Below are 14,393 nucleotides of genomic sequence, written 5' to 3'. Positions count from 1 at the left end.
CGATGCAATCGATGCTGAAATGCCCTGATAGTCCAGAAACCAGGGTTGAACACGATTTTATCAGCTCTGATGAAGAAGTTTGATTATCTATCCTATGTATAATAGTGATGAAAACAAAAATAATATATAAAATAATTTTTACTTTACACTTCGACTGCCACGAATCGTGGGTCTGTCACATCCAAGAGCTCCCAGAACTGCTGACATCAATATTATGTCTCTCTATTGTTTAACTAGCTGAATTCCGTCGCTTCGCTCCGGAATACCGCTAGTTCATCCCGAGGCATGGCCAAACTTGTAGAAAAGGCATAGCCGAACTTGTAGAAAATAAAAATACGGTCGCGCTGCGCGCTCCCTGTTAGCTGTATAGTTTTCAAACTAAAAAAAAAAAAAAAAAAAAAAAAAAGTGGTGCTTTTGAGCCTCGAACCCACCTTCAGAAAGTGAACTCATAGAGTGTAAGGCTCAAATATAGCTTAAAACGCATTTTTAACTTGTTAATACCACTATGTGCGGCGGTAAGTTTCCCAGTTTATTCCCAAATTTTACTTGTTGGACATGGACAGTCCCGAATTGTAGTGCGGGTCGAAACCAGTCGCGTATTCGTAAATTAATTGAACTGAACAATGAATTTTGAACTGAGTACACGAGAAAAAAATCTGGTGTGAACATCACACGACTTTCTATTACATTTGCGGAATACGTATTTGAAAAAAAAAGAAAGTAAAAAATAAAATTAAAAAAATGGAAATTTTTATAAGTCCCGAGCCTGAGCCGCCTACGGCGGCCAATTTTCGACCAAAAATTTCCCATCTTAAAATACTCCCCATGTAATGAGGAATCATTAAAGCGTGTCCAAAAATTGAACCTTTTTTTGAAAATTTTTCTAAGTCAAAATCGACCGCCTACGGCGGCCAATTTTCGACCAAAAATTTCCTATCTTAAAATACTCCCCGTGTGATAAGGAATCATATAAAGTATGAAAAAAATTGAACTCTTTTTTTTTCGAAGTTCGAAGCAACATTGACTTTGGTTGATATCTGGATGAGTGACTGTCCGATTTTTACCAAATTGTTACAGTCGCGTCCTTGGACCATACCGGGATAGCATACCAAATTTCATCGCCCTAGGACAAACCGTTCTTGAGATATTTTGTATACCACCTTTTCCAATTTTCCCATTTAAACCTGTAGTACACACATACATATAGCTCTGCTATACTGTAGTAATAGAAAGTAAAAACGGACAATAACTCCACAAGTTCCTTCTCAAGATCGTCCTCCCGGTATGCAAGCTCTTGGTCGGTCGGCGGGTTGCTGTTGATCCCATTCTCTGATGCCGTTGCTGTTACATTTGCTTCGCGTTGTTGAATATATTCCGGGTCTGGTCTTTGTGCCTCTTTCTCAGTCCCTCGTCCAATTGCAGTCCGTACTTGAGCTTTAATTCTCTCAAGTACTTCATCAGAGAGTAGTTTATTTTTGACGATTGTTCGTCTCTGGTCAGCTACTCTCTGTTGGGCATTGATGGTATAACCATTCCGGCAGCCCGAGTCCGGACTAATTGGAGAAGTGGCTCGACCTGGACGAAATGGAGAAGTAGCGATTTGAAGAGTGATATCTAATAATATTGTGTATGTTTATTTATTAAAGTTAAAATGATCGTGGTTGCTTCCTTAGAGTAAATTATTGATGGGAGTAAGTAACAATAAGGGAGGACTCACCAGAGGATTTTCACACACATGAACACTCAACAACTCACACACTTCGACTGCCACGAATCGTGGGTCTGTCACATCCAAGAGCTCCCAGAACTGCTGACATCAATATTATGTCTCTCTATTGTTTAACTAGCTGAATTCCGTCGCTTCGCTCCGGAATACCGCTAGTTCATCCCGAGGCATGGCCAAACTTGTAGAAAAGGCATAGCCGAACTTGTAGAAAATAAAAATACGGTCGCGCTGCGCGCTCCCTGTTAGCTGTATAGTTTTCAAACTAAAAACATAAACGAAACTCAAATATTAAGCGAGCGAGGAAAAGTTTTCTCTCACGCAGTCTCTGCACCCTGTGTATTTCTTATGGTGATTTTAGCGATCAAAAATTGATCATATCTCAGGATCGGTTTAGATTTTCGCAAAATCCTTTCTTATTGCACACCTAGACCATAAAAGGAATATTCCTACCAAATTTCAACTTTCTAGGTGTTGTGGTTCTAGAGATAGAGCGATCAGTGTGTGAAATGTGAAATGTGAATGAGTGAATGGATCTCGTTCTTATAACTTACTAGTTCATCCCGAGGCATGGCCAACCTTGTGGAAAAGGCATGGCCGAACTTGTAGTCATCAAACTAAAAACATAAACCAGGAGTTTATGGGAATGGTAATTATTAATAAGTTATTTATTTAATTATTTATTGGAGAATTAAATGAATCATATTTGCTGGTAATACCTTGGTGTTCATGAGGTCAACTATTTTGGCAAATTTCTGAGAAGTTTTTTGTTTAGGTATCCAAGGTCTTTTTGTGGGGTCCATTCCCATGTATTTCTGAGTAGCTTCTTTGAATAACTCCACAAGTTCCTTCTCAAGATCGTCCTCCCGGTATGCAAGCTCTTGGTCGGTCGGTGGGTTGCTGTTGATCCCATTCTCTGGTGCCGTTGTTGTTATATTTGCTTCGCGTTGTTGAATATATTCCGAGTCTGGTCTTTGTGCCTCTTCCTCAGTCCCTCGTCCAATTGCAGTCCGTACTTGAGCTTTAATTCTCTCAAGTACTTCGTCAGAGAGTAGTTTATTCTTGACGATTGTTCGTCTCTGGTCAGCTACTCTCTGTTGGGAGACTGGCATTGATGGGTATTTTTGGACGAAGGCCCGATGTATTTTTTCCCTATACGCTGTCATGTTTGTCTCGAGCTGTGTTACTTGATAGAAGGTGCGCATGATAAAAAGGTTAATATCTTGTGTCCATTTCATGCGCACTCTTCTTTCGCCTACTGCAGTGGTCTCAGCCATAATTGGGTTTGCCAACTGAGAAACACTTGCAGTAGTTGTAGCACTTGTTGTTGGATTCTGGCTACTTGTGATTTCGGCGTTTTCCCTGGTGTTGTGGGTTTGTTCTGTTTGTCTGACCGGTGCCCGCCTTCTTAACACACGGTCGCCCCCGGTACTTCTGGTATCACTTCCAGCGGTGGCTCCAGAAGTGCCCTGGTGACGAACAAACACACACACACACAAACAAACAAATATTCATTTTTATAATATATTAGATAGAATATTTTTTGGTGGAAATGACCTCAGGAATCCACCTAGGCTTTTGGTAACGTTTTTCGTGTTCACCTTGTATATTTTTTCTAATTTCAGGCGGATAATAATCATAAAATAGAGTTGGAAATAGAACATTTGAAACTTCCATGTTCTCAATGGTTGAAGGTTAGAAATGGAGACTCCATAATGTCACATTTGACGGCTCATATAACGCAATGGTCAAATATGTCATACCCACTTTATTCTACTGGCCCCTCATTTTTTCTTGAATTCTTCTCAAGCGTACCTTTTTCTAGTCTACAAGAATGCATGGGTGGATTTTTGATAAACGCAAAACAAATAGGTAAGAAATAAGGACCTACATTAGTGAAGGCGGCCACCCATAACTTCAACTTTTATGCGATATACCCAACCACACCGGGGCTTTAGCTCTACTAACGGTGATGCGTTAGACCTTTTTATTAATCACTCTTAAATAATATTTTGAGATCTCATTAAATTGAGAATTTTAGATGAAAACTTATCTATAGAAGGGATAACTCCATGATTTAAGGAAGGAAAGGGGGAAAAAAAATAAAATAATAATAATACAAATAATTAATCGTAAAGAAAATTAATAGGTAGGTACGTTTTACTTGTAATTTTTAAAAAAAAAAAAAAAAAAAAAAAAAAAAAAAAAAAAAAAAAAAAAAAAAAAAAAACAAACAAACCTTTTGTAACAGTTTTAGTAGATAAACCAAATAAAAATCACATCTAAATAAAATGTTTCAGAAGTCAAGCCCCTCATAAGTATCAAGACGAGTGTCAACTATCCTATTATTCAATTTAGCCATCTGACTACTGTCCATCTATTTGTCAGTGTGGCTTTCTTATCAACTTTCATGTGCTCAATGTGTATCGTGGTTCAATATTTCATCCGATACTACAAATATAACTTGGCCCAGGCTTTGGACGAGAAAGATCATCCGTACTATTCCTCAGGTAAGTATTGGCGATGTCTTACTGTCTTAGGGATGACACGTATTTTTGTGACAAATTAATATGATCGCTATCAGTAGAGTCCACCCTCAAGATTCAATGATCCCAGAGCTGAGTTGAAGTAAGCAAAACAATCTGATCTGAAGTTTGCGTACGTCAACTCAGATATAAGAGATACCAGACCTAGAAGTGTGCGTGACAGCCAAATAAACAGTTCCGAGAGTATCCCAAGTAACCAAAATAGGATTCTATCCGGGTATAATCCAGATAGACTCGGATTAGCCGATCCTGTATCTGGATTCTATCCCGACTCTACCCGGGTAGAAACCGATTCGCGATTTCGTATTGAAGGAATTGAGATTCAGCATTTTAGCAGGCACGAAAAACTGGTAATGCAGACTTGGCCTTAATTTTCTGATCTCACTACTTTTATGGGCCGACATTTTCGGATAGGAACTTGGCTTTTTTTTCACATTTGTGTTTTTATGGGGTCTCTTTTACTGCAAGAACTACTTCCTCTATACCAGCGGTTTCCAACCTTTTTTCGCTCGCGTACCCCTTAGGTACTCGGATTTAATCACACGTACCCCCGCTCATCATAATGAGTACCGGATACCCATACCTAGGCAGAGTTTTTAAAAAAGTAATTCCCATTACAAATTACAATTACAATTACATGTATTGTAATTGAGATCGCAATTACAATTACATTCAAATGTAATTGTAATTGCAACTACAATTACTTTTGAGAGTAATTGAAATTGGGTCCATCAATTACCAATTACATTAAATGAAATTGTAATCACAATTACAATTACATCAGGAAGTAATTAGGAATTGGAAGGTCCAATTACTAATTACATCTGAAAGTAATTAGTAATTGAAATTTCCAATTACTTCTTACGATTACACCTTCCCAAATGTTTTTTTGGTGGATGGCAAGATGATATCTTTTTAGCTAAAGCTCGCAACAAAAAATACTCCATCTATCATTTAGAACAAAACGAAAAAAAGGTATAAAAAGGTGCATTTCTGACTGGACTTTGGTGATGGGGGCTTTACCCCTCCATTTGACGACAAGCTACCCACCTACTCATATTACCCTCACCTCATTTGTAATGGGTATTGGAATCCCAATTACAATGTAATTAACTACCCATTACATCAAATGTAATCGAAATTGCGACTTCAATTACTTTCCTAGGAATTAGTAGTTGGTCCTATCAAATACAATTACTTCGTGAAATGTAATGGGTAATCGCCAGTACATTTAGTAGGCAGTAATTTGTAATTGCCCAAACTGATAACAACTACATGAGCTAGTAATTAGAATTAGGAATTAATTACATCAAGTAATCATTACTTCACAACTCTGCTACATAGGTAGGTAGATAGGTACCTACATAGGCAGGTACCTACATAGGTAGATACCTACGTAGGTAGTGTTTACATAAAGTGGAACTTTGAGCAGGGATGTTTGGTATGTGGAGATCATATTATTCTTCTCGATCGAAATAAATGTGCCAGCCTACTTAGCTTAGTTGGTAGTGCGTCTGCCTTGTAAGCGCTAGGCCGCGGGTTCGATTCCCGCCCAGGGCGGATTTTATCCTGATGAGATAATGTTCGTTCTCGGAACGGCTGGCTTTCTCCTATCCTGTCTTCCTTCTCTCTTCGAATTCGGGACGATAAGACCATAGCAGTTACAGTTCACTCTGTCAAACCCCTTAAAAAAAATGTACATGTACGAAAAAGTAACTACTTGAATAAGTGCATGATAAAAAAATGGAATGAAAATATCTAAATTTGAAAATAGGTATAAGTACCTAAGCTGATATTGAAAAATAGTGATAACAAAATGCGTAGATAGATACCTATTCGATCTATTTGAGCCCCTAACCCAAATCCCTATGGTAATAAGCCCACAGCGCGTCGTACGATATTGGTAGATGACATCATCACGGGAGTACAGTGTTGTCGCTACGTATGATATCGGCGTGCTTGATAAAACCTGTCAATCACTCTAAAAAATAAAATTAAAGAATTTTTGATTTTGAACCTTTTAAACGAAACAAAAGATTTACCTTTGGTTCATTTTGAACCTTTGACAGAACAATAGATTGTCAGGGGTTTACCATCTTGACTTCCCACGCATATGAAAATATGTATTGATATGCGTGGCAACTGTATTGGGGGATCGTAAAGCTTTGAAAGATCGTAACGGGGGCCCCGTTCAACTTTGGGGCCCCAAATTTCAAGGATCGACGTGCCTTGATTCAAGGAACATATGTACCAAATTTCATCAAAATCAGACCAGGCAATCGGCAGTTATAGCGGAACATACAGACATCCAAACCAAATGCAAAACGGTCGAGTTAAAACATAGACCTTCACTATCGTTTGGTCAACTAAGTTCTAAACACACTCACTACCTTTTGAAAAAAATTCAGTATTTCAGTACCTTGAAGTCAAAATTCAGTACTTTTCTGGGTTGTACTGCACTCATAAGCCGTCAAAAAATTTGCCTTTGTCCGCCATTACACAATATTTTTTCACGTATCCCTGGAGGGTCTCTCGCGTACCCCCGGTTGGGGACCGCTGCTCTATACTAATCTCTGCTGTCTTCCTTCATTTAGTGTTGATTCTTCAAAAGCATTTCTGGGATTCTCTTCACTAAGCAACTTTTCAAAATATGTTTTCCATCTCTCTTTTATTTCTCTCTCTTCTCTTAGTGACAACGCCTTGGTCATCTTTAATCTGTCTTAATGAGGGTAAAATCTTTCGAGGCTTTCTCTCTCTCCTTTGCAATGCGAAATTTGCAATGCGAAATAGTTTCTTCTCTCCTTATTTTTTGTTTATACTTCCGTAGAATACACTAAATGCTGTTGCCTTTGCTCTTGCCACTGTTTTTCTTTTCGATTCTTTGTTGATTGTTGGTTTCCTTGTATCTTGCTTTATCTTCATCACTTCTTGTTTCGTCCCATCTCTTCTTTGTAATTTTCTTTTCTTTAACAGCTTTCTGAACATTTTCGTCCCACCACCACGTTTCTTTATCTCTGGCCAGGGCCGTATTTAGGGGGGCGAGGGGGCCTGCCCCCCACCCCCTCGAGCTCCATTTTTCTCCTTGGTACATTTCAATCACTTTGTCGATTCGCGAACTTTGCAAATTTCGCAAATTCGCGAAAAATGGTCTCAACCTAAAATCTGATGTAACCACATGCAATATTCAACTGAGTCTCGAGAAATTCAACCGAGAACGAGAACTCCTACTTTTTATTTCATTTTTTTGAAATCTACGTCGAATTTCATATATATATACAGTGCATTCATAAAGTCCCCCCCCCCACCTTAATTTTTGAACCGATGAATTTAGAATCCTGAAATTTTGTATACAAGCCTATATTTACCTCTAGTTTCTTATAGGCTATGTAAAAATTCAGGGACTTTTTCAGGGTGGGCCCCAGGGGAGCCAACATTAAAAGCTTATGTTATAAAATCAAGATCCATTCACATTTCACACACTGATCGCTCTATCTCCTGAACCACAACTCCTAGAAAGCTGAAATTTGGTAGGAATATTTCTTTTATGGTCTAGGTGTGCAATAAGAAAGGATTTTGCGAAAATCTAAACCATAGGCGGCGATAGGGGAGGGCTTGGGGGGCTTAAGCCCCCCCCAAAGTTATCAGGGCCTCTTACACTAGATAAAATTGGATTTCAGAATAATAATCCAAAACACCATTTTTCACCTACCTAAAATAGGTACCCGTCACAAAGAACAAAGATCCATTCACAGTTCACATTTCATAGTTCCACACTGATCGCTCTATCTCCAGAACCACAACACCTAGAAAGCTGAAATTTGGTAGGAACATTCCTTTTATGGTCTAGGTGTACAATAAGAAAGGATTTTGTGAAAATCTAAACCAATCCTGAGATATGATCAATTTTTGATCGCTAAAATTTCCACCATAAGAAATACACAGAGTGCAGAGACTGCGGGAGAGAAATGTTCCGCTCTCGACCAACATTTTGAGTTTCGTTTATGTTTTTAGTTTGGTAACTATAACTATGCAGCTAATAGGGAGCGCGCAGCGCGACCGTATTTTTTATTATTTTTTACAAGTTCGGCCATGCCTTTTCTACAAGTTTGGCCATGCATCGGGATGAACCCCCTATTTTCGATGCATCATATTGAAGGTCTTAAAGAACGTAGTACATTGGTACAAGTTTTAACTCGATCCGACTACCAGGGCCGGAGTTATGGCCTGTTAAAATTTTCATTTTTCCATGTTCTCCCGCCAACAGAGGAAGTACCAAAAATAGAAATTCATATCGATTGGTGATGATTTGTGCTTCAAATAGGTCCATCCTTAAGGCATGGCCGTTCATGTCACTCATCCATTTAGTGGTCTTGCTAGGAGTAGCTTAACAAAAACGAACCAGAAAATAGCCTCTAACCTTCAGGGGAGTGCAAGCAATAAGTTCACAAAGTTTCATATCAATCGGATGAGCGGTTTGGCAAGTTCGAACAAACAAACAAACACACACACAAATATTCATTTTTAGTTCGTCCTTCCTTTATTATTACAATAGTAATAAAAAGGTATAAGGGACGGACTATTGTATTCGCTTCGGTGTCGTCTGTTACACTATCTGTCTGTCTGACCCCATAGAAGGACTTATCCAAACCTAATCGACCTATATATCAAATTAAAGGTCTCTTTACCAGGAACACGAAAGTGGTGGTGCAAATTTTGTCCAGAAAATCATAAACCAAAAAAACCGGTTTTTGGGGGTTTTTTGTCACATTTTCTCACACAAATGAGCTCTGATCTTGAAATTTGTCGCGACGACCTATAAACTTCGAAAATTTTAAGCATCCCCCCCCCTCCTCGACAAAATCCTGGATACAGCCCTGTTTTAAGGGTGTTTTGGCTTGAGGGGGTGTTGTATAATTTTGTATTGAGGGGGTGTTATGTGTGATTTTGCCTCAAGGATTTTGATCAGGTATGAGGGCATTGTGTGTAATGCAAATGAGAGGAATGTTTTGTTTTAAGTAATCTAATATATAAAAATGAATATTTATTTGTTTGTGATGTGTGTGTGTGTTTGTTCGAACTTTATGCCTGGGCAAACCGCTCATCCGATTGCTATCAAACTTTGTCAACTTATTGCAACATCAACTGCTGTTTCCTTTGTCTCTATTGGCTGTCTCTATTCTCTGTATTGACTGTAAAGCGTCAATTGAAACGCATTCAAAAGATTTTTATTTATTTTTTTATTATTTTTTTTTTTCAGTGTACCTACTTCTACTTTGTCTTTGGGCCCCCTTTTAATAAAACCCCTTGATTATTTTTTGTTCCATATCTAAATATCTCAAATATAATAATTATGTATGTACAACAATGCTCGCTTTCCTTTGTAATTGTCATTTGTAACAAATTTTATATGGTCCAAATAAAGGTCCATGCCAAATTTGGTGCTTTCCTGACGAAATGCAGCTTTTTTGACGTTAGGCCACCGACTACATATCATCTCTATCTCTCTTTCTCTCTCTCACACACACTCTCTTTCTATCTCTTCCTTCCTCTTCCTTTCAAAAAGAGGAGAGAGAGAGAGGGAGAGAGAGAAAAGAGGGGATCTGTCTCTCTTTTTCTTTCTTCCTTTCTCTATGCTCCTCTTCTTCCATTTTTCCACCTAAAACTATTTTCTGAAAACAAAGTACATAATAATATGTAACAAATAATAACAAGGTTGATACGTTGTGATTTGTAATACAACTGTATCCTGCGTTTGATATTATTTGTAATGATACAATTACATTTGGTATTTTAACTATCATTATTATATTTTTTGCCACAGCGGGGGTCTGAACTAATGAGCTCTCTGTTGTGCGACATTTGTGTTTGACTGCAAGTAATACGATAAGTGAAATAAACATGCTTTCTCTCTCTCTCTCATATCATTTCTATCTCTCTTTCTCTCTCTCTCTCTCACACACATACACACACTCTCTTTCTCTCTCTATCTCTTCCTTCCTCTTCCTTTCAAAAAGAGGAGAGAGAGAGAGAGAAAGAGTGTAGAGGAGAGGGAGAGAGGAGAGAGAGAAGAAGAAGGAATCTGTCTCTCTTTTTCTTTCTTCCTTTCCCTCTCTCTCTCTCTCTCTCCTCCGTCAGAGTCCTGAACTCTGACGTCAGATTTCAGGAGATGCGCAGAAACGTATGCACACAAACATGAATTGCGCAGAAATGCATGCACACAAACACATTAATGCGTTGCCTGCGAGGGAGCTTTTCTCGGGACATTTGATGTGAAGTCATCGCCTACGGGAGCGTATGGCGTGACGTCAAAGTTCACGATTTACCGGCATTTTTTTAATCGATTTATCTCGGGATCTAGAACTCGTAGAAGAAAAAGAAAAACCCCGTTGGTCCTCATTTTTCTTGCTCTATGACTTTGCAATATCACCCAAATAAGCGCAACTGATCTATTGTAAGTACATCATTCTTGAATTGATTTCGTATCATTAGACCTTCTAAACTCCACCACTTTATTTTAGGAATAGGAAAAAGAATTCTCTATGGTCTTCTTCTTTACTTCATACTCGCAGTCGATGACTACCATTGTACCACTCTGTGCTGAGGTGTTACAGCTTTATTATTTACTACTTTTCTTTTAATTGCTGTCTGTGGCATAGAAGAAAGTCGATTTGACTTTTAGTTCCTCCACTCCTGTAGGTGATGAGTTGGGTTTCATTTTTCGTCTGTGGCATAGAAGAAAGTCGATTTGACTTTTAGTTCCTCCACTCCTGTAGGTGATGAGTTGGGTTTCATTTTTCTTTTTTTTTTTTAAGATGAGTGTTTCACCGCCGTTTTTATTTCGTAGGGAAAACAACTGCTACATTGGACGCATGTGGTCTGTGTCGTAGCATGCCCATCCCGTAGTATGCCTCTCATCAGATGGGCGAGAAGAAAGAAGGTATTGCAGACTACTAGGTTTGTGATAACAGCAAATTCTATCAGGGTTTTTCCCTCTTCATTTTTAACACCTGTACCCCATCTTCCTCTCACCCGCTCAGTCGTATCATCAGGTCTTTTACCAATGTGGTCATTTAGATCTCCACCTAGAAAAAGCTTCTCATGATTTGGTGTTGAGCTTATTTCTTGTTCAAGTTCCCTCCAGAAAGATTCTTTTACTTCGTCATCACACCCAACTTAAGGTGCGTAAGCAACTAACCACACACAATGTTCCATGTTTCTGTGTTTCACCTTGTAATTCCATTTTCATTGACATCAGTCTATCACTTCTCCTGTTTACTTGGGTTACTTTCTTCTTCATCTTATTGTCCAATACAATGCCAACTCGGTTTCTTCCATTTCCAATTTGCTCCACTGTAGAATATTTTACATCCTTCTCCACGTTCTTTTCCCTTCCCTCCTTTCATGTAAGTTCAGTGAGTACAGTTGAATGTTTAACGTTATCGATTGTAGGTACTTAAATGATGAAAGCTGAAAATATGCTGTGTACAGTATTTCTTTGTCACCCTGTACGAGTAAATCTATGCACATGTCTACATGTATACCTTCAAACTATATAGACTAGCATACAAAATTTCAGGTTTCTAAATTCATATAATGTTCATTCATAGTAATTCATTATCATCCATCCCTAGCATACAAAATTTCAGGTTTCTAAATTCATATAATGTTCATTCATAGTAATTCATTATCATCCATCCTCCTCCTCCTCCTCCTCCTCCGCTTCACACACTGATCGCTCTATCTCTATAACCACAACACCTAGAAAGCTGAAATTTGGTAGGGATATTCCTTTTATGGTCTAGGTGTGCAATAAGAAAGGATTTTGCGAAAATCTAAACCGATCCTGAGATATGATCAATTTTTGATCGCTAAAATCTCCATAAGAAATACACAGGAAGCAGAGACTGCGGGAGAGAAATGTTCCGCTCTCGACCAACATTTTGATTTTCGTTTATGTTTTTAGTTTGATAACTATGCAGCTAATAGGGAGCGCGCAGCGCGACCGTTTTTTCATTATTTTCTAGAAGGTCGGCCTTTCGGCCATGCCTTTTCTACAAGTTTGGCCATGCCTCGGGATGAACTAGCGGGATTCCGGAGCGAAGCGATGGAATAAAACATAAAAACACACAAATAACATGCCACGAGCGAAAAAAAAAGATTGAGACTGATTAGCGTATATGTATAATATAATCTAATATTCTAAAATCTAAAATATTACATAGTGCATTTTTTCCGATTTTTTAAAATCGATTTTTCAAAATATCGATACTTTGGTTCCGATTCGATCTCGTGTATCGATACTTACGTTTCGATATGAAATCGATTCTGAAAATCGATACTTTTGTTTCGATTCCCATCCCTACATTCATGAAAATATTATCTTGAGAAGGGGTTTAAAACAGATCTTCACTTGAACTCGTATGAACTTGTTGTATCAGAGTACGCACGACAACAACACTGTACGCAAATTTAAGGTTGTCATGGCAACCCTAGTAATGAGAAGGGCCTGGGATGATCGCTTCACTAGTTACTGATGCAGAACAAACTATTCATTATCAACAGTTCCAAGTACTTCTTTACATTTCTAATAGAATGCGCTGCATGTATTATTAATATTAAGATACTCGCAACCTCCGTGCTATTAGAATAGCTAGGTACACTTTACAATATTAATATTATACTTTTTTTTTCATTTGAGTCATTAAATTAAATTAATTATAGATGTTTTTACGCCTAGAATCAGGTGAAGGGCCCCTTCACTCCCTTCACCTGAATAGCCGCCCCTGCCTTAAATACGGAAATCGATGGTCCGTGGACCACTAGTGGTCCGCGAGAAGGTTTCAGGTGGTCCGCGAGAGGTGAGTAAGGAAAAAGTCATCGTGTCTCTATTTTATATAACATAGGTACCCCTAAGAAAGAAAAAAAATTGTTTTTCTCAACAAACAAAAAAATAAATAAATAATAATGTTAATTTTTCTCATTTTCTATCTCTTTTCCTACAGGTAGATATAGGTCCTCTAATACATACCCATTGTCACATAGCGTGTACAATGTACAATTGATTGCATATACATAATCTCAAGTGGTCCGCGAGATTTTTGGTTTATCAATAGTGGTCCGCCAATTCTAAAAGGTTAAGAACCCCTGGTCTAAATAGATGTCACCGCTGCTTAGGATTTTCATTTATTTTTATTTTCTTTATAGAATATTGTACGAAGAAATTTTGGAAGAGGCACAGCATAGTTACCACGTCCACATCTACTTTGATGTCAGAGGGAATTTCAAATTCCTTGCGGAAATGTGAAGACAGAAGTCCGAAATTCATCGTGACGAAAAATCACAAAGTAAGTAAAGTATAGTGAACATCACACGACTTTCTATTGCAATTGCGGAATACGTGAAAAAAGTCCCGAGCCGCTTGTGGCGGCCGATTTTTGGTCGAAAATTTTCCATCTCAAAATACTCCCCATGTAATAAGGATTCATTTAAAGTACCTATACAGGTTGTCCACCAATGTATGACCCACTCAAATTGCTCCGAATTTTCGAAAAATAAAAAACTCCGTATTTCTTTGATTTTTGCAAAGAATTTTTACAATATTGAAATTCGCGAACAAGTTCGCGAAACCCGCGAACTTGGTACCAACTGTCGAATTTCAAATGAGAACCCCTATTTTTTATTGCATATTATTATTCTACGTAAAATTTCATGTACAATCGACTATTCATTCACTTTTTTTGCTATTCGCGATTTTGCGTATTTCGCGAAATATAGCGAACATTCAACTAACTGAAATAAACCTGTTTGACATATCATTTCACAATGGATTTCCTTCATAAATCATGTGGTGATATCAGATTTTGGATTAAGACCATTTTTCGAGAATTTGCAAAGTTCGCGAATCGACAAAGTGATTAAAATGTACCGTGTGACACATCATTTCACAGTGTTTTTCCTTCACAAATCATGTGTTATTATCAGATTTTGGATTGATACCACTTTGTATCGAATGAAGATCCCTTCCTGGGATTGGTCCAATGGTTACGCTCTGCTTATGAGGGTGCCATGGCTAGCCTACATATATATATTTTTTTTTTCTTACTCCTGTAAATTCTCGGTTTTC

At 38.1% G+C, this 14,393-nt stretch overlaps 1 protein-coding gene across 2 annotated transcripts; it reads left to right on the top strand.

The window, feature by feature from the left end:
- The first annotated feature begins 3,325 nt into the window (after positions 1 to 3,325).
- Positions 3,326 to 13,674, top strand: LOC103519150. Of its 2 annotated transcripts, none has more exons than XM_026830751.1 (3): positions 3,326 to 3,596; positions 4,028 to 4,234; positions 13,475 to 13,674. In XM_026830751.1, the coding sequence occupies exons 1-3, from the start codon at positions 3,440 to 3,442 to the stop codon at positions 13,627 to 13,629; spliced, it is 519 nt and encodes a 172-aa protein (XP_026686552.1). In that variant the 5' UTR covers positions 3,326 to 3,439; the 3' UTR covers positions 13,630 to 13,674. The 2 variants fall into 2 exon arrangements, with proteins under 2 accessions (XP_026686552.1, XP_017303579.2); XM_017448090.2 differs by having other exon boundaries at positions 4,025 to 4,234; positions 13,475 to 13,666.
- The last annotated feature ends 719 nt before the right edge of the window (positions 13,675 to 14,393 follow it).

The sequence above is a fragment of the Diaphorina citri genome, unplaced genomic scaffold, assembly GCF_000475195.1.
Source record: "Diaphorina citri unplaced genomic scaffold, Diaci psyllid genome assembly version 1.1 scaffold2570, whole genome shotgun sequence".
Lineage (NCBI taxonomy): Eukaryota > Metazoa > Arthropoda > Insecta > Hemiptera > Psyllidae > Diaphorina > Diaphorina citri.
This window is presented reverse-complemented; position numbering and strand designations above follow the sequence as displayed.